General features: G+C 44.2%; 2 protein-coding genes across 20 annotated transcripts in view; one reads left to right on the forward strand and one right to left on the reverse strand.

The window, feature by feature from the left end:
* Positions 1-7,094, reverse strand: part of THRB (thyroid hormone receptor beta) — a 384,544-nt gene extending 377,450 nt beyond the window's left edge. For 9 of the 19 annotated variants that reach the window (XM_059920434.1, XM_059920427.1, XM_059920425.1 and 6 more), the window contains exon 1: positions 5,984-6,082. The gene's annotated coding sequence lies outside the window, so the exon portion shown is untranslated. The other 10 variants (XM_059920437.1, XM_059920428.1, XM_059920426.1 and 7 more) reach the window with 5 other exon arrangements.
* LOC132364333 (nascent polypeptide-associated complex subunit alpha, muscle-specific form-like) lies at positions 5,127-6,107 on the forward strand. Its single transcript, XM_059919948.1, has one exon. The coding sequence runs from the start codon at positions 5,127-5,129 to the stop codon at positions 6,105-6,107; it is 981 nt and encodes a 326-aa protein (XP_059775931.1).
* Positions 7,095-21,185: the final 14,091 nt, after the last annotated feature.

Raw genomic sequence — 21,185 nt, forward strand, 5'->3', positions numbered from 1 at the left:
AGAGGCAGACTCTGCATGTATGGACATGCAAGTGGTGAGACATTGCTGCATATGGAAGAGCAACACGAAAAAGCTAACCCGAACCCAGGCATGTCATGATTGCTAATATCAATCATGATTTTCTGAGCACCTGTTCTGTACAACCATGGCTGAAATCTGGGAAAACAGAGCCTTAAGAGAAACAAAAGAGGGGAAAGTATATCTGAACCATCTTGAGAACCACAGAACAACACAAGTCACAAGAGTCAGAATACTCAATGGGCCCTGGATGCCACACTCATACAGTCTGCCACCAAAACCAGGACTGTCTTCTCCCCTCTCCTCATCCTGAACACTCCTGGGTCTCCAGAGGAATCACACAAGTGTACTTCCCAGATGAAGAAGACATACCTGCTGTCAATTAACATTCTTTTGTCCAAGCTTTTGCTTTCATCAGCTTATCACTCATGACTTTTTGAATAAACCCCTACGTTCTTGATCCCAGAAGAGAAGCCATGATCCTTAAAATCTCTTTTTTTAGAACGAGCAAGTTGAATGAGTAATTAGTTCAGATCAGTCCTTTCCTAATTGTTGTATGTGCCCCATCCACAGTCCACTCTCAGCACGCACAGACACACACACACACACACACGCACACGCACAGGCACACACATGTATGCATATGTTATTATATGTATTACTATACTGTTATATACACATTGCATATCATAATATACACATTATTGTATGTGTTGTATACACGTATACATATGTGTATGTATATGTAAATGTATATGTTAGAGTGTCTACCATGATGAAAAGGCTACAGTATGCTTCCTGGGACAGAGTCAAGGTTCCTGGGTCCAAATTCCAGGCTCTCCTGACTTGCCATTTGGAAAAAGATACTTAAGTTCACAGCAGAGCTCAGTTTCTTACTCAGTAAAAATAGTACTGCACAGGAAGAGCTGCCAGTACATAAAGATCCAAAGTCCCTGGAAATTAGGACAGTACGGGCAGGCAACATTAGCATTAAATGTAGATCACGATTCTCACTGTCAGTTGGCCAGAGTCCCGAGAGGAGGATATAGAAATATGTTATCTGTGACTCAGTGATCGGGATAGTCTCCCCTCCCCCACTTGCTTAAATGCTGTAATTGACTAACACTTTGGGAACTTAAGGTGGAGAGTGAACATCCTTAATCAGAAGACTCACCAGCCTACACGTATTCAACCCCACACCGCGTGAATCCCAAGACAGTCCCGGGTGAATCGCGCTGCAATTTACGCTAATACACATGGGCGACAAAACCCACAAAACCATCACATCCTCAGAGTAAAAGAACTTTATTTCACCTAGGGGGCCATATGAGGGACCCCAATAGGCATATCCATTCCATCACAGTGGAGACCACTTCAGAATCCCTTTGCATTAACATATGCATATTGTCTCATAGCTCACTAGGCTACACACTGAGCTGCAAAAACAGGCCCAGACACACACGAGGTACACAAATTTTTGTGGACTGAATGAGGGATCCAATCAAGTAATGAAAATGACTTTAAATAAAGCAAGGAGTTCACCTGCCATCTATTGCTCAACCAGCTCAGACACTAGAACAAGCCCTTCTAGCAAACTACTCTGCTGTGATATGGACATACAATGTAATCCAGGCAGCAAACATTCACATTGGGCAAAACTAATTCAGAAGGTGACACTTGATACACTATCAGAAAAGAGAGAGAAGTGTCTCCCCTTCTCCCCCTCTCATTCATTCTTCCAACGAGCTTCTCCCTGTGCCCATGTGTCAAAGCCTTTGCTAGGTCCTACGAGTCAAGGAGGAGTAAACCCATAGCCCATCACCACAGTTCAGAGGGGAAGACAGAAATGAAACAAAAACAAACACACTGCCCTGCAGGGTGAAAACTGTACAGACTAAAGCACAAAGCATGGAGGCCACCTGCTGAGAGAGGTTTATGGCCATAGGGTCATTTTCAAGTACCTGGCTGTTCCGTCCCCCAGACTGCTCCAGTTTAAAAGCTTGGCAGAGATACTGGATATTTGAGGAAGTCAGCCTAAAGAACATGCTAACCATTCATTCCTCTAGGTTTTCTGAGCTCTATTTCTGCACAGGGGACAGTGTCCCGAATCTCCTCTGCGGGGCCATGGGATCTCAGACCCCCAAAGGTAAAGTCCCACTGGGTGACTTTCCATTATTACGCCTTCTACATTTTTTTCCCTCAAGGGTTGGTAAAAGACTTGACCATATAAAGAATTTTACTTCATTTTCTGTAGAAATGAAGTTCAAGTATTGGCCATTATACGATATGACATGTCACAGGAGTATACACTAGTTGCCATGTACCATGGTAAGCACTCTACAAATGTTATCTGATTTATCCTTACAACTTCGGTGCATACCTGCCACATCAATGCTCCCACTCCCCGTTTTCTTCTGTTAACTTGGCTACTGAGAAGCTCAGAGCTAAATTAAATACTGAAAAGCAATAAGCACTTATGATTTCAGTTTGATTATCTGTACTGCTCTACAAGATTTTGATCTCTCTTCCTTTACCATTTTTACCGGTCTCGTCACTTTGCGGGATTTTTACTATGCATTTACTGAGACACATTTCTGGAAGTCAATACTCTACAAACAAAAACAAATGACTAGAACCATCAATTGTAATTTCCTTTTAGTTTCAGTTGTCACAAGAGTTTCCATGAATAGCTAATTTGAAGATGACCCCTTGTGTGTCATACCTCGGTCACCTGGAAACTCAGATAGTGTGATATTTCCCACAATCATCAGGTTCAGAATCTGTTCATGAAGTGCAGAAAAGGGAAAAGGGGAGAGGTTGACTGACGTAACTTACCCATAGGGTAACCACTAGGTTGCTTCCTAATCTACCACCAAGGGATATTTCTATCTTGTGCTGGCTCCTGACAGCCTCGTTCACCCCTTCCCCAACATCTACTTTTGTAGACCAGCTATACCACCACATGCCCTTGGTCCCCTTAGGGCTGCCAAGGCCAAAGGCACCGCCAGAACCTGCTGAGTGAGAAGGCATCGCTATCACCCAGTGATGTCTGTCCCCTGGAATTTCACTCTCCGCACTGACAATGCCTCTGGAACTCAAAAAGATTCTGCTGAAACCCAGGGAGCTGAAGGTCAGTGTCTTCAGGGAATCAAGGTACCATGTAAGACAAACTGCTGCTGAGGATTTCCATGTACTCAAGGCAAACGCTCCCAGGAAGAACTCACAGAAATAACTCTCTGCATTGTCACTACACAGAGCAGGGCTAGCTTTCGTATCCAAAAAAAAAAAAAAGAGAGAGAGACAGATAAAAATCGAACCATGTATACATGGCACACACACGTACACAGGCACAGATCTTGGCATATCCAATTGGTACCCACTTAGATGCTTAGTCAGGTATTTTTTGGAACACAGTGTTTGGGCACAATCATTTATTTATTCAACAAAGATTTATTCAGCACCTACTGTGTGCCAAGCACTGTTCAAGATGCCAGAGAATCACAAGTGAACGAGACAGTCAAGATTCTTTTTCTCAAGGACTCTAGAGTCTAGACAGGTACTCAACAAGCAGCAACTGAAATGAACAATTCAGATGGAAAATAAGACCAAGGAAGGAAAAAAGTAAATAAATAAAGGAAGCAAAAAACAATGCCATGGCTTTGAGAAGGAATGGGAGGCTGCTTCTTCTCCAATGGTCAGGGGAGGGCTTTTTAAAGAAGTAACACATCATCTTACAATAAAATGACAAAAAGGACCTGAAGAAACCAATCACCTTTACTCTGATTTCCATCAAAAAGATGCGCTTACTAAAACAAGAAATGTGCAATCCCATTTGTGGCTTCACACACCCTGTGCTTCAAACAACTGCAAAAAGCCCAGGAAAGGAAAAGGATCCACAACTTTCTCTACTCTTAAGGAAATTTTAACAAATCTCCTTTCCCCAAAGATGCTAAATGAAAAGGGAGTTGCCTTAATTCATCTCTGTGGTAGGATTTACTACAAAGAATCTAAAAGGGGGAAAATGGAAGGTTTATTCCTCTTTTAAAGGTCAGTTACTTTATAAAATAATGTTCCAATGTCAATAAAATTATGCCTTTGCATTGTAATGCCAACAGGAATTCCTTCATTAAAAAAAAAAAAGTCTAGGGCTAAATTCAGTATCATTTATTTCACTTGTTGGAAAAGAGAAGCAAGTCATATTTACTAGCAGACGATACCACTTCCAATACATAATAAAACTTTGAAATTCATTAAAGATAAGATTCTGATAGTATCTTTTCAACGTGCACAAATAATAAGTGGTTGTTCACCAGTACCTTCCCATATCCCATATCCCAGCCCAAATAAATCGCTTAGTATTGAATTTCTGTTGGAGTCAATTAAAATGCTTAGCCAACTGGCATGAAAACTCCTGAAAACGTCCACTGCTCAAAATAACTTTCATCAAAACACCTTTTTCTTTCATGTTTCCTAGTCCCTGACTTGTTTCATAATAAAAGAGGTAAGCAGAAATAAATTAGGGAGCAGATTCCTTACCGTGAATATTCAGAATGAATCATGGAATATTTTGAGTAAAACGCAATTTGTATTACCTTGCAATTCAGGGCATGCTATATATTACTGAAATGTAAATACGCATACGAAACTAAAAGAAGGCCGAATAATGTAAAGCTATTGTCCAGCAGGTCTGCATCACCCAATACATGTATCAACTATCAGAAGCTGCTCTGGTATTAATACGCTGTCCAAGGAACGCTTAATTTTTTGAACTTCAAAACGGGTCTTTAAAACTGACTCTCACTGGCACCTAAGACCAATAACATGCTAAGGGGAAGACTCTGTTTCATTTATTTACTGATGAGGCTTAGTGTTTGAATCTTCACAAATTCTCAACGTGTGCGGAGCGGGGCCGATGTCGAGTCTGCGCTTTTCTGCCCAGGTAAACTCTTGTCTCTTTCTTTCACTCACTTCACGAACTGTTATGCTTCTAGACCCTTCCTTTAAAATTTCCCATTAGGGGAAAAATTATACACTGAGCCTTCCGTAAACAAAACACTCACCCCGCCCCCATTAAAACAAATCAGAAGGCTTAAGAATTAGCACTAATAATGAGCCTACAATGGTCGCCGGCAAATACAAATGACAACTGCAGCCGAGAAGGACCAAATCCACCTGGAGTAAAAACTCCCCCAATGAGTCCTTCTCCGAGGGGTGCCCGGGGTGGGGTGACGACCGTGCAGCTGGCACAACTCGGGGACCGGAACCGACTCGAAGGGGCCCAGGGGAAGATGCTGCGTCAAGAGAAGCGAAGCAAGAAGCGCCAACCGGGAGGCGAGCGACGTCGCCCCCCATTCCCCGGGGAGGTGGGGAGAAGCCAAGTCGCCAGGCACGGGCACCAGCGCACGCCACCCGCAGGATCGGTCCCCTCTCAAAGCCCGGAGTTCCGGGACAGGAGAAATGGGGAACCCACAGTCCCTTTAAACCGCCTCCACACACACACACCCCCGCCCCGCCACCAGCCCCGGTGTCTGCCAACCTTTTCCGAACCCTCGTGTCACAGAACTTCCTCATCATGGAAACTTCCACTCGGCTCGGCGCTGAGGATGCCAAACTCCATGTCACAAGGAGGCTGTCAACAGCCGGGCTCGGGGCTTGAGGAACACCGCCGCCCCAGCCGCCCCGCTCCGCCGCTGCCCACGCCGCGGCTCCCCGAGCGGTGCCCGGGCGGAGAGGGCACCTCCTCCCCCCAGGCGGGGCGCGAACCCCCGGAGGCGGGTACCAGGGCGGCTGACACCCCACCCACGCCCGCCCGCGCGCGCGCGCGCGCGCGCGCCCGGCGTCGCCGCTCGCACCCCGTGGGTTCCCGCGACACCCCGCGTCGCCCTCCCGCCCACCCCCCGGACGGCGGGGACCGTCGCCCCCTCCCCCGCACCCCCGCCTCCGCGCCGTCCTCCGGCCAAATTACCGGTGTCCTCCAGCCGGCCGGGTCGGGCGCCCCTGCCCGGGGAAGGCCGCCTGCGGGCGCTGCCCGAGCCCGGGAGCAGAAGGTCTCCTTCCCCGGCGCACTCACATTATTCATGCAAAGTTAATCCCCGCCGCGTCACGGCCGCCCGCCTGAGGATGTGCGCCTTCCTTGGCCAAGCCCCGCAGTCTCCACCCTCCTCCGCCCCCTCCTCCCGGCGGCGGGGTCCCGGGGAGCGCCGGCGACGGGACGTCGCGCGAGTCCTGCAGAATGTCAACTCCCCGGGCGCAGAGGGGCGGCCGCAGCCGGGGCCGCGCCGCCAGCCCGGGCCGCTCCACTTTTATAGGCGCAGGAAGCGAGCGCGGCCCGGCCGCCGAGTCCCCGCCTCTCGGGCCCGCGCGCCCGGCCGGCTCCCGGCCGCTGCCCTCCTCCGGCCCCGGCGCCCCTCCGCGCCGCGTCTGCCAACCGGTGACCTGGTTTCGCATCCGGCCCGCCCGGCGGTCCGACTCGCGCGGCGGCGGTGGCGGCCGGGAGCAGGCCATTCGGGCTCCCCCAGGGGCGCCGCGAGGAAATGGCCTCCCGGCCGCGCGCCCCGCCGCCGTCGCCCCCGCCGCCCCGGCCGCCCCGGCCGCCCGCCGGCCCCTGACACCCCCGCCCGGCCCCGGCCCGGCGCTCGGACGCGTCCGCCGCTCCCCGGCCCGCGCCCCCTGCCCAGCGCGCCCCTCACGCGCCGCCCGGCTCGCCGCCTCCGCACCTGCCGCCCCAGGTGCGGGCTCCCCCTCGTCCCCGTCCCGGCCGTGCCCTCCACCCTGGGAGTCCTCCCCGGGTGGCGATGTCGCGGCGGTGTTGGTGGCGCGCGTCCACCCACCAGGTTGCGTGCGCACGGCGGTTCGGGCTTGGGCGTCATTCCTCTCGTCGGCAAAGAGGAAGGGACGGGGGGACGAGGGACACGGGGCCGGGGAGGGGTGACTTCCAGAAGCACGGGCTCCTCTTGGCCCGGGCCGCCGCGCTCCTCCCTCCTTCTGCGAACCACTTGTGGCGCGTGTCGGGCCGACACGGCGATCTGGCTCCTCCCGGGGCCTCGCTCCCGCCGGGCGTCTGGCGTTCCCCATCGTCGCTACCCCCGGGAATAAAGTTTGCAAAAAATACCCGGCTTGCGCCTGAAGGAAACACCCCCTCCACACCACCCGGCACATCCTGGGAGACGGGCGCAGGGTGGGGACCCTCCGCAGGTTCCAGAAGGGCCGCCCTGTTCATTTGTCTTTGCCCTGGACATGGACAAATAAAACCCGGAAGACAAAAATAATTTATACTCTTGGAAAGTCCTGCCCCGGTCAAATATGAGCTTCTAAAATCCCCCCTCACCCCCAGCCCTGAACGCCAAGGGTTCAGGCTAGGAGAAAAGCAAGCAGGTTGCCGCGTCCTGGTCTAGAAGCGTGCTTGTGAAAATCCTGAGCACCCGAGAAGAGTAAAACGTCATCGGTCCGAGGCTAGGGTTGCAATAAACCTATTCTGACGGCAGAGCCCAGTGATTTTCTTATAGATAATATCAAAATAATTCCGACTTCAGTATTCAATATACACAAGTATTAGTATAACGAACCGCTTCGACAGAGGCTTTTTTAGCCTCAACGGTCTGAACGATGATTTATTGGGAGAGTTTTCTAGATTTCCAGCCGGTGACGTGTGTTTTATTCCCAATTCCTGTGAGCGTCCCAGGGAAACGGATGAGAAGCCTACTGACAGCGTGAACTACCACAACGGTCAAGAATTCAGAAGCTGCTGCTGCTCCTGGGTGCAGAGTTTCAGCGCGCGGGTCGAGAGAGAGGGAGTCGCAGACCCCCAAGGCTCCCTGGCGAGAGGGAGGGACCTCTCCCTTCAGACTCCACGGACCCTATTTCCGCTGGGTCCTTGGCAAGAAATCCGTGCTGTATTCTTCACTCTTTTAACAAGGCTGCAGCCTAGGACTTGCAGGTTTTGTAGCTGGAGAGAAGTTGTTCTCCTTTTGCAGCTAAGTTCCTGGGCTTTGCTCCAAAGCTGCCCGGGATGTTTTGGTTGGTTTGGAGGAAAGCTGTGGAGTCTGCACCATTTGATCCAAACAGGCGGCCCCCTGGTGGCTAACTGTGGGTGAAAAGCTGGCCACTGGCGGAGAAGCCTGCCCTGACAGGCCACCGCAGTTGACAGCCGGTCTTCGCAGGGGCCATGGAGGCGCTGGAACAACTTTGCAAGGAGGGGAGGGGCGGGGGGCGTGATGTCACTCCTCCTTCACAAAGGTGAATGATAGGCCCTAATCCGCTGGGGCTTTTTTTGTTTTTTTTTTTAATTTTATTATAGTTGACTTACAATGTTGTGTTTAATTTCTGCCGTACAGCAAAGTGACTCAGTTTTACGCATATCCACACTCTTTTTTATATTCTTTTCCATTATGGTTTATCCCGGGATACTGAATATAGTTCCCTTTGCTGTACAGTAGGACCTTGTTTATCCATCCTATATATAATAGTTTGCATTCTCTTCCTGAGTATAACTTGGAGCTAAATTCCTTATTAAGTAGGAAGCATCACACAGAGAATGAAAAATAACAAAACCTGTTGCTTCCCTTTGTTCAAATGGCTTTGTTTTTCTGATCTCATTTGGCCTGGAAACTTCTGAAACAAAGAGCAAATGAAAGTGAAATAAACGTGGCATTATTCAAGCAATTCATGAAGCAATGTTATATAACAATAAGGGAGAACAATTTTAAGGCAACGTTATTGAAACAGCACGATTCCATTTGAATCGGCCCACTGAGGGCAGTCTTTCAGGCTGCATCATGGTGAGGAAGGGTTACTCACAGAACATGGCATTTATTTTTCTAATTTTACACAAAGGGGTACATTGGAGGAGAATTTTTATGGGGACCTGATTGAAGGCAGAAAATAATATTCAAATTTTAGAGCACATGGTCCCGTGTTCCCATCTGAGAGGGCACACCAAAGCTGTTTTCATGACCCATGCTCACCTTTCACCATAGCCATCCTCATTACCAGGGTCTACAAATTTCAAGCTGGTGACTTGGTTCAAGGAAGCGATTCATTCATATATTCATGTATTCATCAACTGCTGGGGTAAGAAGATAAATAAAACATAAGATCCAACAAGGCTGGGATTACACTGAAGCCAATGAGACTGGTGGTGCAAACACAGGGTCCAAGCCTCTCTTGATCGAAAATTTTGATACATTGTGCATCATGGTTAATTGTTGCATTCATTTTGATGTTTAAAATATGGCACTAAAATATCATTTCTCGATTACTGGGTTTTTTGATGTTCTCTTACATTTTGCACTCAAGGCAAAGGCCTCAGTGGTTTCACCCTAGTCTCCCTCTGCTGTGCCCTCAGTGCTAGCGGAGTCCAATCAGAGAACTACAATTCAATTAAAATTTTGTTAGTGTTGAAGATAATTAATATATGGTAAGGAACTTGAGGTCAGGGAATTTAGAGATGTGGTGTGAGGGGAGGAGAAAATTGGGGAGATTTCACTCAACAAGGTTGCCCTTAAAGTCCATTAAGGATGGACCAGATTTTACCAGGGAGTATTGGAACCGGAACCGGAAGACGTGCCATTCTAGGGACCAGAGCCATTGGTATTCTCTCATTCACTCAACTACTTCTCAGGCTAGCTGTGCGACCAAATGACCCAGTCCTGGAGCTCCTGATTCTCTCTGTTCATCGTTAATTCCTGGAATTTATTTTGGCCATGAGGGCCCCAGTGATTCTGGTCCATGGCCAGGCAAATAAGAATGCGCAGTTCGTCCCTGCCCTTCAGAAGAAAGACAGGCTATTAGGGGAGATGACATGTTCAATATTAACTCTAAGAGTGAAGATGCAATGGGAAATACATAAAAGTAAATCGCTAGATCGTTGCTGGTGAGGAAGAATGGGGGGATTGCATAAGATTTTCTGCAGAAGGTCCTGGGTGGAACTTTGGGGAGAAGCTGGAGAGAGGGAAAGATGCCGCTGGCTATGTTATTAGCAGGACCCAGTGACAAATGAAAATACAGTGCCCTTTATTCAAAAAGCAAGAAAAAAAAAGTGCCACGAAAGACACAAAATATAACGCTATCTCCTTTCTTCCATGTGTTCTCTTTGGAAAGGTTATGGTATTTTTTATTTGCAATTTAATATCATTCTAAGTTAAGAAAAATAAGCATTAGCATTTTAAATGATTAGCGTCAATTTTGCTGTTCATTTTTAGATCGTGCAATGCTAGTTTTAAGGAAAAATATAAGAGCATTTAACTCATTGCAAAATCACCACAATCTGTGCTTTGTAGCGAGTACGTGCACATGTACATTGTGGTTCACACATGCAGATGTGTTTCGTACTTACCAGAACAGTTGAAACACAGCACAAAACTGACTCAAATGCTTTTTTTTTTTTTTTTTTAAATGCTTTTTTAAAAGATTGAAGTAGAGTTGATTTACAACGTTGTGTTAGTTTCAGGTGTACAGAAAGGTAACTCAGTTATGCATATATATATATATTCTTTTTCATATTCTTTTCCATTATAGTTTATTACAGGATATTGAATATAGTTCCCTGTGTTATACAGTAGGACCTTGTTGATTATCGATTTTATATATAGTCGTGTGTATCTGCTAATCCCAAACCCCTAATTTATCCCTCCCCCCCTTTCCCCTTTGCTAACCATAAATTTGTTTTCTATGTCTGTGTGTCTGTTTCTGTTCTGTAAATAAGTTCATTTGTATTATTTTTTAGATTCCACAGATAAGTGATATCATATGATATTTGCCTTTATCTGGCTTACTTCACTTAGTATGATAATCTCTAGGATCATCCATGTTGCTGCAAATGGCATTATTTCATTCTTTTATATGGCTGAGTAGTATTCCATTGTATATATGTACATCTTGTTTATCCATTCATCTGTTGATGGACACTTAGGTTGCTTCCACGTCTTGGCTTCTTGATACATGCCCATTCTACCCACACTCTATCTTTGACTTACTGATGAATAAGGAAGAACCGAAAGGAAGAGGAACTATGGGTTGCCCTTTCCTTCTGTGTCTTAATTTCAGAGTAAATGGTTAGCTAATACAGGGAAGGAAAACAAGTAAGAAAGGACATGATAGGGTTCCTTGGTTGTTGTCTTTCTTTTGCATTCAAAGCATGTTCTGGTTGGAATGGAAAGCATGGCCTCTTGGGGTTGTCCCACTTAGTTGTTGATGTAACATGCTTACCCTGTACCTGATTTGAGTTTTGCTCACCTCCCAGACATCGTGGAGTCATCAGAATTCTGTGTTCAAGGGGCATGAAGCATGCCAGATGTGAGTCGAGCAGGGAAGAACACAATGGACACGTATATTGTGTGGATTTCCTCTGCTCCAGACTTCACTTACAAAACACAAGTTCAAAGATAAAATTACTAGCAATTTCAAGATGGTAAAAACAGAGTGTTAAGCTAAGTGCCAGGCCCCAAGCATGGGGCCCCATGTGACTGCACAAATCCATGCCCATGAAGCTGGCTGGGGGAAAGAAGTGGACTCTTTGTCATGATAGAAGCCTAGGACATGTGGAAGGGTAAGTAGACATTCTGGCATGGCTAGTTATAGCAAGGAGTATACAGTACAGCTGACACTTATTAAACTTGTATTATGTTCCTGATATTGTCCGAAATACTTCACATCTTTTTTAAAGTTTGCCCAGGAGCTCTGTGAAGCAGTATTGTTATGTACTCCATTTTTCAGATGTGGAAACTAAGACACAGGAAGATCAAATAATTTGCTCAAGCTCAGGCCCAGGCTCTAGTGGCCAAGGCTGCTCTGAACCAGCCCCTCGTGCTTCGTGTATGCAGGAGAGGAAGTGGTGGATCCAGAAAATGTGAACTGGTCCTGGGAGTCACGAGCTGTCCCTCTAGCTCCTCACTTAAGGGGCTGTTGTGCCCTGGGATAATCAGAATAGGCCTAAATAAAACATGCATGTCACCAGGTAGTAACCTAGAAAATGCCCTAATTACATTCGCTCCCCTGTTTTCCAATGGGAGGTAGAAGATTCAGAGGCTCCTGGGCAGGAAGTTGTAAGCCACAAGCTGGAAGGAGCCTGGGTCCCTTTATCACCATATGGAAAAGTCCGAGAACATCCACACTGGCCGGGACAGTGTTTGAAGCATCGACTTCTGTTGTGTGAAGCCGCTGAAATGTGAAGGTTTTTTTGTTGCAGTAGCTAGTGTTATCCTAACTCACCCATCCGCCAGACCAAATTCCACCAGAGCATAAACCGTCTTTGCTTTAAACAGATATAGTTCAAATAATGAAACGGGCCTAGGCATATCAACATGCATAAAGCTCTAAAACAAAATGCTGTGTTATAAAAAAGCTCAGTGGTGATTTTTTTAATTGAAATGAAATTTACATAATAGTAAAATAGACAGACCCTCAGTGTTCAGTTTGATGAATTTTTATATTTTTATACCCTTGTGTAGTCACCACCCAGACAAGATTGAAAACATTTCCAGCAAGCCAGAAAGTTTCTCAGTATCTTTTCTTCCTTTTTTTAAAATTTTTATTTATTTATTTATTTGGCTGCATTTGGGTCTTTGTTGCTGCACGCGGGCTTTCTCTAGTTGCGGTGAGCGGGCTTCTCGTTGCGGTGGCTTCTCTTGTTGCAGAGCACGGGCTCTAGGCACGCGGGCTTCAGTAGTTGTGGCTCGTGGGCTCTAGAGCGCAGGCCCAGTAGCTGTGGCGCACGGGCTTAGTTGCTCCATGGCATGTAGGATCTTCCCAGACCAGGGCTCGAACCCATGTTCCCTGCATTGGCAGGTGGATTCTTAACCACTGCACCACCAGGGAAATTCCTGTATCTTTTCTCTCTTGACAACCACTACCTTCTGGAGGAAACGCTATTTTGACTGCTATCATTGGTTATAAACTTCACTGGTTCTTGGACCCCATACAAAGAGAATCACACTCTTGTATCTGGTTTCTTTTACTCAGTGTAATGTTTTTGAGATCAATCCATGTTATTGAGTGGATTAGAAAGGTTTTCTATTTTTCATTTCTATTTGATATTTAATCATATAAATATACCACAACTTGTTTATTCATTCTATGATTGATGGACATTTGGGTTGTTTCCAGTTTGGGACTATTACAAATAAAGCAGCTATGTTTGAACAATTCTTTTTATGGATACACGCACTCATATCCTTTGGGAATATTCCACTTAGGAGTGGAATATTCCACTTAGGAGTGGAATTGCTGGTCATATATCATTTCTTAATCATTCTATTAAGGTTCTCTGAGGTACTAGCACAGTTATAAGCAACTAGGAGATGGGCAATTAGCATTTGCTGACTTCTGTTCATTCCTACAGTTATCACAAATAAAATATTCAAATAAAGTCATGTGAGGTCTACATTGAGTGAATAAATATTATCCTTAACACAAGTATGAAAGTGTTCAAAATAATGAATATTCAAAACTAGTATTGCCTTATGTAGCAATTACAAGCTCTGTTCGCAGCCACCAATCATTTCTTATGAACTAAGCCACAGACTAAAAGCCTATGTAGAAATGAAGATGCTGATTAATTAAAGTGCATTTGGAAAAAAGTGAATGGGGAAAGGAAGGTTCTTACCAAAACACTTCTAAATTAAATCTTGATTTTCAGCGGTCTGAAAGATCAGTTTAAGATGAGCTGAGTAATTGCTAAGTGGACTATAGTAATCTATGTACATTGTAAGCACACAAAAATATAGTACGTTGTTAAATTCTGTGTCAGTCACAGGAGAAATCTAGTGGTTCAAGACACATCTTCCCAAAACATGTCAATTAAGTGTACTTCTTTTCTGGAGTTATGTTTATACGCATTGAAAGTGGAAATGTAATTTGTGAAAATATTCTTTCTATTTAGGAAGGAAATAAAGTAAATCTTACTCATTTTCATGGAATAAACTAATTCATCTATAAACAATAACACATATAATATAATGCTTAGGATTATGGGCTATTTCCAGATTCTTAAAATCGCTGAGTGACCATCATAACTTCGAATTTACTTGTCTTCATCAGTTTAAATGAGATTCTCAAATTGAGGACAATACAGGTCTTAAAGACACTTCCTATTTCCATGTATCATAGCACTTTGCAATAAACCTGCCTCATCCCAAATTTACAAAGCATTGTGTAAAATATTAGTCACACAGCTGCTACAGATGCACTGCAGAACAGATTTTGAGCATCTAGAGATGATACACTTGGAGCAAACAATTGAATCCAGAATTGGCAGAGAAAATAAGAAAGACCTGAATTACCATTTATGCAGATTTAGAACAAAACCTTCTACTGTGGTCATGCCAGATAATGGCTGGCTAAAGATTTGAGCTCCAGGTCTGTGTCTTTTCTGACCACTTTGGGCAGGTAACTTAGCTTCTCTTCGTCTCAGCTTCCTTATCTATAAGAATGGGGAAGGTAACCATGCCTGCTTCTAGGGATGGTGTGAGGAATAACTACGACAGTAGATGGATATGCTGTACACAGAGTTTGGCACAAAGCAGGTGGTCAGTGAGAATGATCTCTTATTTTGGAAAAAAAATAAATTGATGATCTTGGAAAACTTAGAAAATGCCAAAGGCTAAAAGCTTTTCTTGAAGAGATACTTCTTTATAAATTAATTAACGCAACAGAAATTTGTAACAGTGTTTCTAAGCTGCCTACCCCTGGGCTGGCACTATTATAGGCTCTGGAGAGAGAAGAGTGAGCAGGGTAGACAAATCCCTCCCCTTGTGGGGCTTCACGTCATTGAACAGGATGTAAATTCTCTGAAAGAGGAGGGATGCTCTTATCTTGGCAAAAACTGAGCACAAACCAGATACATGGCTGAATTCAGACTTGCAGAAATAATATCTTCTGGTGACAGACTCCTTTGCTGATCTACAAGTTCTAGCCTTTAATGATGGTATTTTGAGAGAAATGACTCAGTTCTTTGAAAAAATATTTTTGTGAATATTTTTTTCCATAGCATTTCCTAACTGCAACCAACGTATCCAGTTTCTAGAATGCCTGGAAATTTTTTTCCAATGGGTGAAAATACAGTCATCCAGAAATCTCCAAATGCTGGATTTGGCACTGAGCTGATCTGATCTGAGCCATAGTCACAATTACTTGTATTATCTTGACCTATTCATTTCTTTTCTGGTCATTCCATTCACATAAACAAATGCAAGGGATTGGACTAAGTAATTCCTAAAATCCCTCCCAGCTCTTAATTTCTTAAAGTGAATGCAATTTCATTCCCATTTAAGGACCAGAGAAATAACTTTATTTTATGGAAAGCTCCTTACTCTTTCTTAACAGTAGTTTTGCACTCATTAACTAAACTAAGAACCTGGGAAATTTAATTTTTTAAAGCAGATTCTGATATTATTCTCCACTTTATGGGAGCAGTGTCTATTGGGAAGAAAGGAAAGCAGTTTCTTTGTTATCCCAGTCATTTTAACAGCATTTTCCATTAGATATGTAAGTTGAATGACAGGAAGCTTTATTTGTTTGTTTGGATAAACTACAGGTTGAATTTGGCATCACTTTTGGATTTAATTAATTAATGGCAAGAGAATCTAAAAATTCAGATCATCAAATGTTCTTTTCTGGCAATTCCTTCAGTGATTCTTACTCATTCTTGCACTTGTTCATGACATTAAAAAACAATGATGATGAACAAAATCAGATAACTAAATAATTGGAGAGATGGTCCATGATGATGGATGGGAAGACTCAATGTTGCCAAGATGTCAGTTCTTCCCAATTTGAACTGTAGATTCGATGCAACTCCAATCACAATTCCAGCTGTCATTTTGCAGATAATGACAAACTAAATTCTAAAGTTTATATGGAGAGGCAAAAGACCCAGAATAGCCAACAAAATATTGAAGGAATAGAAGAAAGGCGGAGAACTGACATTACCCAATATCAAGACTCTAGTGAGCTACAGTAGTCAGGGCAGTGGTATTGGCAAAAATATAGACAAATAGATCAACTGAGCAGAATAGAGAGCCCAGAAATAAATACCCATAAATATAATCAACTGACCTTTGACAAAGTAGCAAGAGCAGTAGAACGGAGCAAAGATAGTCTCTTCAACAAAAGGTGCTAGAACAACTGGACATCCACATTCAAAAGAATGAAGCTAGACACAAACCTTACACCCTTCACAAAAATTAACTTGAAGTGGATCATAAATCTAAATGTAGAATGCAAAATTATAAAACTCCAAAATATAACAGGAGAAAGCCTAAATAACCATGGGTATGCCCATAACTTTTTATAACACCAAAGGCACAATTCACAAAAGAAAGACTTGATAAGCTGAACTTCATTAAAAGTAAAAACTGTTGGTCTGCCAAAGACAATGTCAAGAGAATGAGAAGAGAAGCCACAGACTGGAAGAAAATGTTTGCAAAAGACATATCTGATAAAGGACTGTTATTCAAAATATACAAAGAGGTCTTAAAAGTCAACAAGAAGAAAACGAACAACCCAATTAGAAAATGGGCCAAAGACCTTAACAGACACTTCACCAAAGAAGAAAAACAGATGGAAAATAAGCATATGAAAAGATGCTCCACATCTTACGGCAGGGAAATGCAAATTAAAACAAAACTGACACACCTATTAGAATGGCCAAAATCCAGAACACTGACAACATCAAATGCTGACAATGATGTGGAGCAAACAGAACCCTCATTCGTTGCTGATGGAAATGCAAAATGGTACAGGCGCTTTGGAAGATAGTTTGGCATTTTCTTACAAAACTAAACATACTCTTAAGATATGATTCAGCAATCGTGCTCCTTGGTATTTACCCAAAGAAGCTGAAAGCTTATGTTCACACAAGAACCCGCACACAATTGTTTATAGCAGCTTTATTCATAACTGCCCAAATTTGGAAGTAACCAAGATAGCCTTCAGTAGGGAAAAAGATAAACTGTGGTACATCCAGACAATGGAATAGTATTCAGCACTGAAAAGAAATGAGCTACCAAGCCAGAAAAAGACTTGGAGAAACATTAAGTGCATATCCGTAAATGAAAGAAGCCAATCTGAAAAGGCTACTTACTGTAAAATTCCAACTGTATGACATTCTGGAAAAGGCAAAACTATGGAGGCAGTAAAAAGATCAGTGGTTGCCAGGGGTTGGCAGTTGGGAGAGGGATGAATAGGTGGGGCACAGCGGACTTGTAGGGCAGTGAAACTCCTCTGTATGATACTATAATGATGGATACATGTCATTTATACATTTGTCCAAACCCATAGAACATACAACACCAAGAGTGAACCATCATGTAAACTGTGAACTTTGGGTAATTATGTTGTGTCAGCAAAGGTTCATTGATTATAACACATGTACCACTCTGATGGGGGATGTTGACAATGGAGGAGGCCATGCCTGTGTAAGAGGCTGTTGGTATATGGGAAATGTCTGTACCTCCCCCTCAGTTTTTTTGTGAACCTAACACTTCTCTAAAAAATAAAGTCTTGATAAATAAATAAATAATAATGACAAAGATAATGATGAAGTATAGTTCTTCCTATGAGGACATCTGAGTTTTTTAAAGGAGGTGGTGGTCATTCCCTCTAGGTTAATTTTTTAATCCCTTTCACCTCTGAGCATAAAAAGAGTGACTTGTTGGGTTGACTGCCACGAAAGTGTTCTACCAGGAGGTGTCTCATTCCTACCAAGAAGTGTGTACCCACTTCTTGGTTCTTCCTTCGGGCTTCAGTGGAGTGTTTAAAAGAAGCCTTTGTGGCTATTGAGGTTAGAGGAAAGACCAGTCGTGAGAAGTGATGCAGAGCCACTCACATTGTTGCCCTCAGACCCATTAGTTAACTTCCTTGAGCCTCAGTTATTTTCACCTACAAGATGGAAAAAATCCTCGTTGCCAAAGGGATTAACTAAAATCTCACTTTAAACATGTTGAATCAAGGTGCCTGGATCTTGGGTGCTCAGTGAAGTTTAGTCCTCCTTTTTATTTACTTTTTTCTGTTAAAAAAAATTTTTTTTAAATTAACATTTATTTTTGGCTGCCTTGGGTCTTCATTGCTGCCCACGGGCTTTCTCTAGTTGCGACGAGCGGGGGCTACTCTTCGTTGCAGTGCGCGGGCTTCTCACTGCGGTGGCTTCTCTTGTTGCAGAGCACAGCCTCTAGGTGAGTGGGCTCAGTAGTTGTGGCTCGCGGGCTCAGTAGTTGTGGCTCACGGGCTTAGTTGCTCCGCGGCATGTGGGATCTTCCTGGACCAGGGCTCGAATCCATGTCCCCTGCATTGGCAGGCGGATTCTTAACCACTGAGCCACCAGGGACGTCCCCAGTCCTTCTTTTTATCATGGACGATGATGATGAAAAACTGCACACGAGTGGTAGGCAGAGACCTGAGACCAAATGTCCTCAAGAAAGGCAGTGGCGGGAAGGCCATGTGTTTGGCCCCCGTCCCCCCACCCTGCCCTACTCCACTACTTACCTTGTACGTGTCACAGCTTGCACAATCAGTTTGCCATTGAGAAAGAAGACGATAGGAAGAGTAAAGAAAGAAATGGTTCTGAGTCTTGGCTTCTCCAAGCCTCAGTTTTCTCATCTGTAGCATGGGAATGATAGTTTCTGCATGAAATTGAATTGTGAGGCTCTAATGAGATAAAGAGTGTGAAAAACTTCTCCCAAATGTAGAGCATTCTAAATAACGGAATGCACCGTCGTCTGCACTGTTGTCTGGGGAAACCCACAAATACAGAGGGAGCCATGTTGAGATAAGTCTTGTCCTGAAAAATCACAGACCTTTTCGGCAAGCCAGAGGCAAGGACGTGGGGACTTTGAGAATTTAAGTGATACCCAGTTCTGGTGTCCAAACTGAAACCAGTGGACTTATACAAGTGAAACATGACACATGAGCAGTTTCCTCTTCTTGTTTTGGCATATTATATAACCTAAACTCCTCAAGTCCTAAAGCTCCTTTTTTTCCTATTAAGTATTTCTAAATGTGAGTTTTATCAATAATTCAGCTGAAAGCTCAATTGCATTGGGCCTAGCAGGCCTGTGAAGGACCTGTGGACATTAGGAAAATTAGTCCTTGCTATTCCTCCAGCATAACAAGCTCAGTTCTGCCTCAGGGCCTATGCACGTGTTATGCTATGCCCTCCACCTAAAATTCTCTTCCCAAACCTCTCCGTGGTTTCCTCTCTCACTTCAGGGAAGTCTCTGACGGGCGTTTCCTGACCTTTCCTTTCTTGCAACATCCGCATCACCTGGGAATTTGTTAGAAATGAAAATTCTCAGACCCCATTTGAGAACTACTGAATCAGAAACCCGGGGGATGTGGCCAAGAAATCTGGATCTTAAGAAATCCTCAGGTGATTCTGATGCAAGCTGAAGTTTAAGAACAACGCTCTAGCCCTTTCTTGGTTTTGCTTCGCAAAGTCCTTATTCCCATCTGACGTTATATTAGCTCTTTCTTTCCAGATTTCATGTCCACTTCCTCTTCTAGAATCAAGCTCTCATAGAGAGAATTGGTCACTAATGTATCCCCAGCACTCAGAATAGTATCTGACACACAGCAGGACCTCAGAAAAGACTTTGAAATGAATGATTTGTCACTTCAGGGTTGGCATCAGAACAGAATATGGTATGAGGACTTCCCTGGTGGTCCAGTGGTTAAGACTCCACACTTCCAATGCAGAGGGCGCGGGTTTGATCCCTGGTTGGGGAACTAAGATCCCACATGCCATGCGGTGTGGACAAAAAATTAAAAGAAAAGAAAAGAATATGGTACAGAGCACAAAGTGTCAGTGTATCATCTAAATTTCCATCCCAAGTGACATGAACAGGTGGATAAGGACCTAGAAGGGACTCAGGGCAGGAATTACATCTTTCATTTTACCTAATTCTACCAAGTTAGATTCACTAAAGACACTCTATGGTTTGTAAATACTATGTCTTGAACCATAACCCAGATCTCACACTTCTTGTCCAGTCCCCTGACTATTCTGTTCAGAGTAGGGTGTCAGCAACGATAATGCTAAGAGGTCATAAAAGTTTGGAAAGTGAGGAGACTTTAAAACTTCTTTTAGCAGCTTTTTTTTTTTTAACTGCATGATTCCTCGGAATATTTAATGTACTAATTTATTTTGCAAATCTCTAAGTGGAAAATGCTTTAGAATGCAGTGATTCCCAAACTTTGCATCAGTAAGTCCCTTTTTTATTCTTTGGACAATCTCAAGGCACTAGTGAGTTCAACAAACTCTACCAACCTCTCAGTTCTGGCCACCAGACATGCCTCCTTGGTCAGTCACACAGTAATATGTCAATGGTGAGTTGACTGTATCAATTAGCTCCTGCTGTGTAACAAGCCACCCCACTGCTAATGACTTTAAAAAAAATCATTTATTATTTTTCATGATTCGGTGGGTTATCTGGGCAGTTCCTTAATTTGGGGTTGGATGATCTATGGTCCTCTCACTTACATGTCTGGTGGTTGGCAGCCTGGTCAGCCTGGGCGGCCCTTGGGTATAATGCATCAGCCTTGTTCCTAGTTGTCCTTCATCTCCTGCACATGGTGGTCTCAGAGCCCAAAGACCAGCAAGAGAGCAAACCCCAAAGCACAGCACTTTTTGAGTCTCTGCTTATGTCACATTTGCTAAAGTTCTATCAGCCAAAGTGAGTCCTTTGGTCAATTTGGATTGGAGGGAAGGAAAAACAGACTCTGCCCGTCGAGGGGAGGATTAGCAATGTCACTTTGCTAGGATGTAACTGAGGCAAATGGCTGATATTCAGAGGCACAGAGCCAGACGTCTGGCTTGAGAAGTTTTGAATGAGAACAATCACAGGTCCCTTTCCTTCTCCTCTTGTAATTGAGCAGCAACTTCAAAGGGCCCTCCTAACCTATCCCTGGTTCTTTGCTCGGCTTAGGGCATCATGCCAGGAATTTTTCTGTATCAAGACTAGACAAAGTTTTCCCACATGGCTTCAGAGATTGATACCAAAAGCCAAGAGCAAAGGTCACGGTGTGGAGTGGCACAGTCTTGGCATAACTGTGCCACATACTGTAGGTTGGAATTCACCTTCCTTTTATGCCACATGCATACACAGAAAAAAATGACCAAGGCCAAATAATGCAACGTATTTGCATACAGCACAAGGTGGTAGGGTGTGTTCACCTTA

The sequence above is a fragment of the Balaenoptera ricei genome, chromosome 4, assembly GCF_028023285.1.
Source record: "Balaenoptera ricei isolate mBalRic1 chromosome 4, mBalRic1.hap2, whole genome shotgun sequence".
In the NCBI taxonomy this organism is placed as follows: domain Eukaryota; kingdom Metazoa; phylum Chordata; class Mammalia; order Artiodactyla; family Balaenopteridae; genus Balaenoptera; species Balaenoptera ricei.

Coding starts and splice junctions, on each gene's coding strand:
- LOC132364333 (XM_059919948.1), top strand. CDS start 5,127: ATGAGCCTACAATGGTCGCCGGCAAATACAAATGACAACTGCAGCCGA.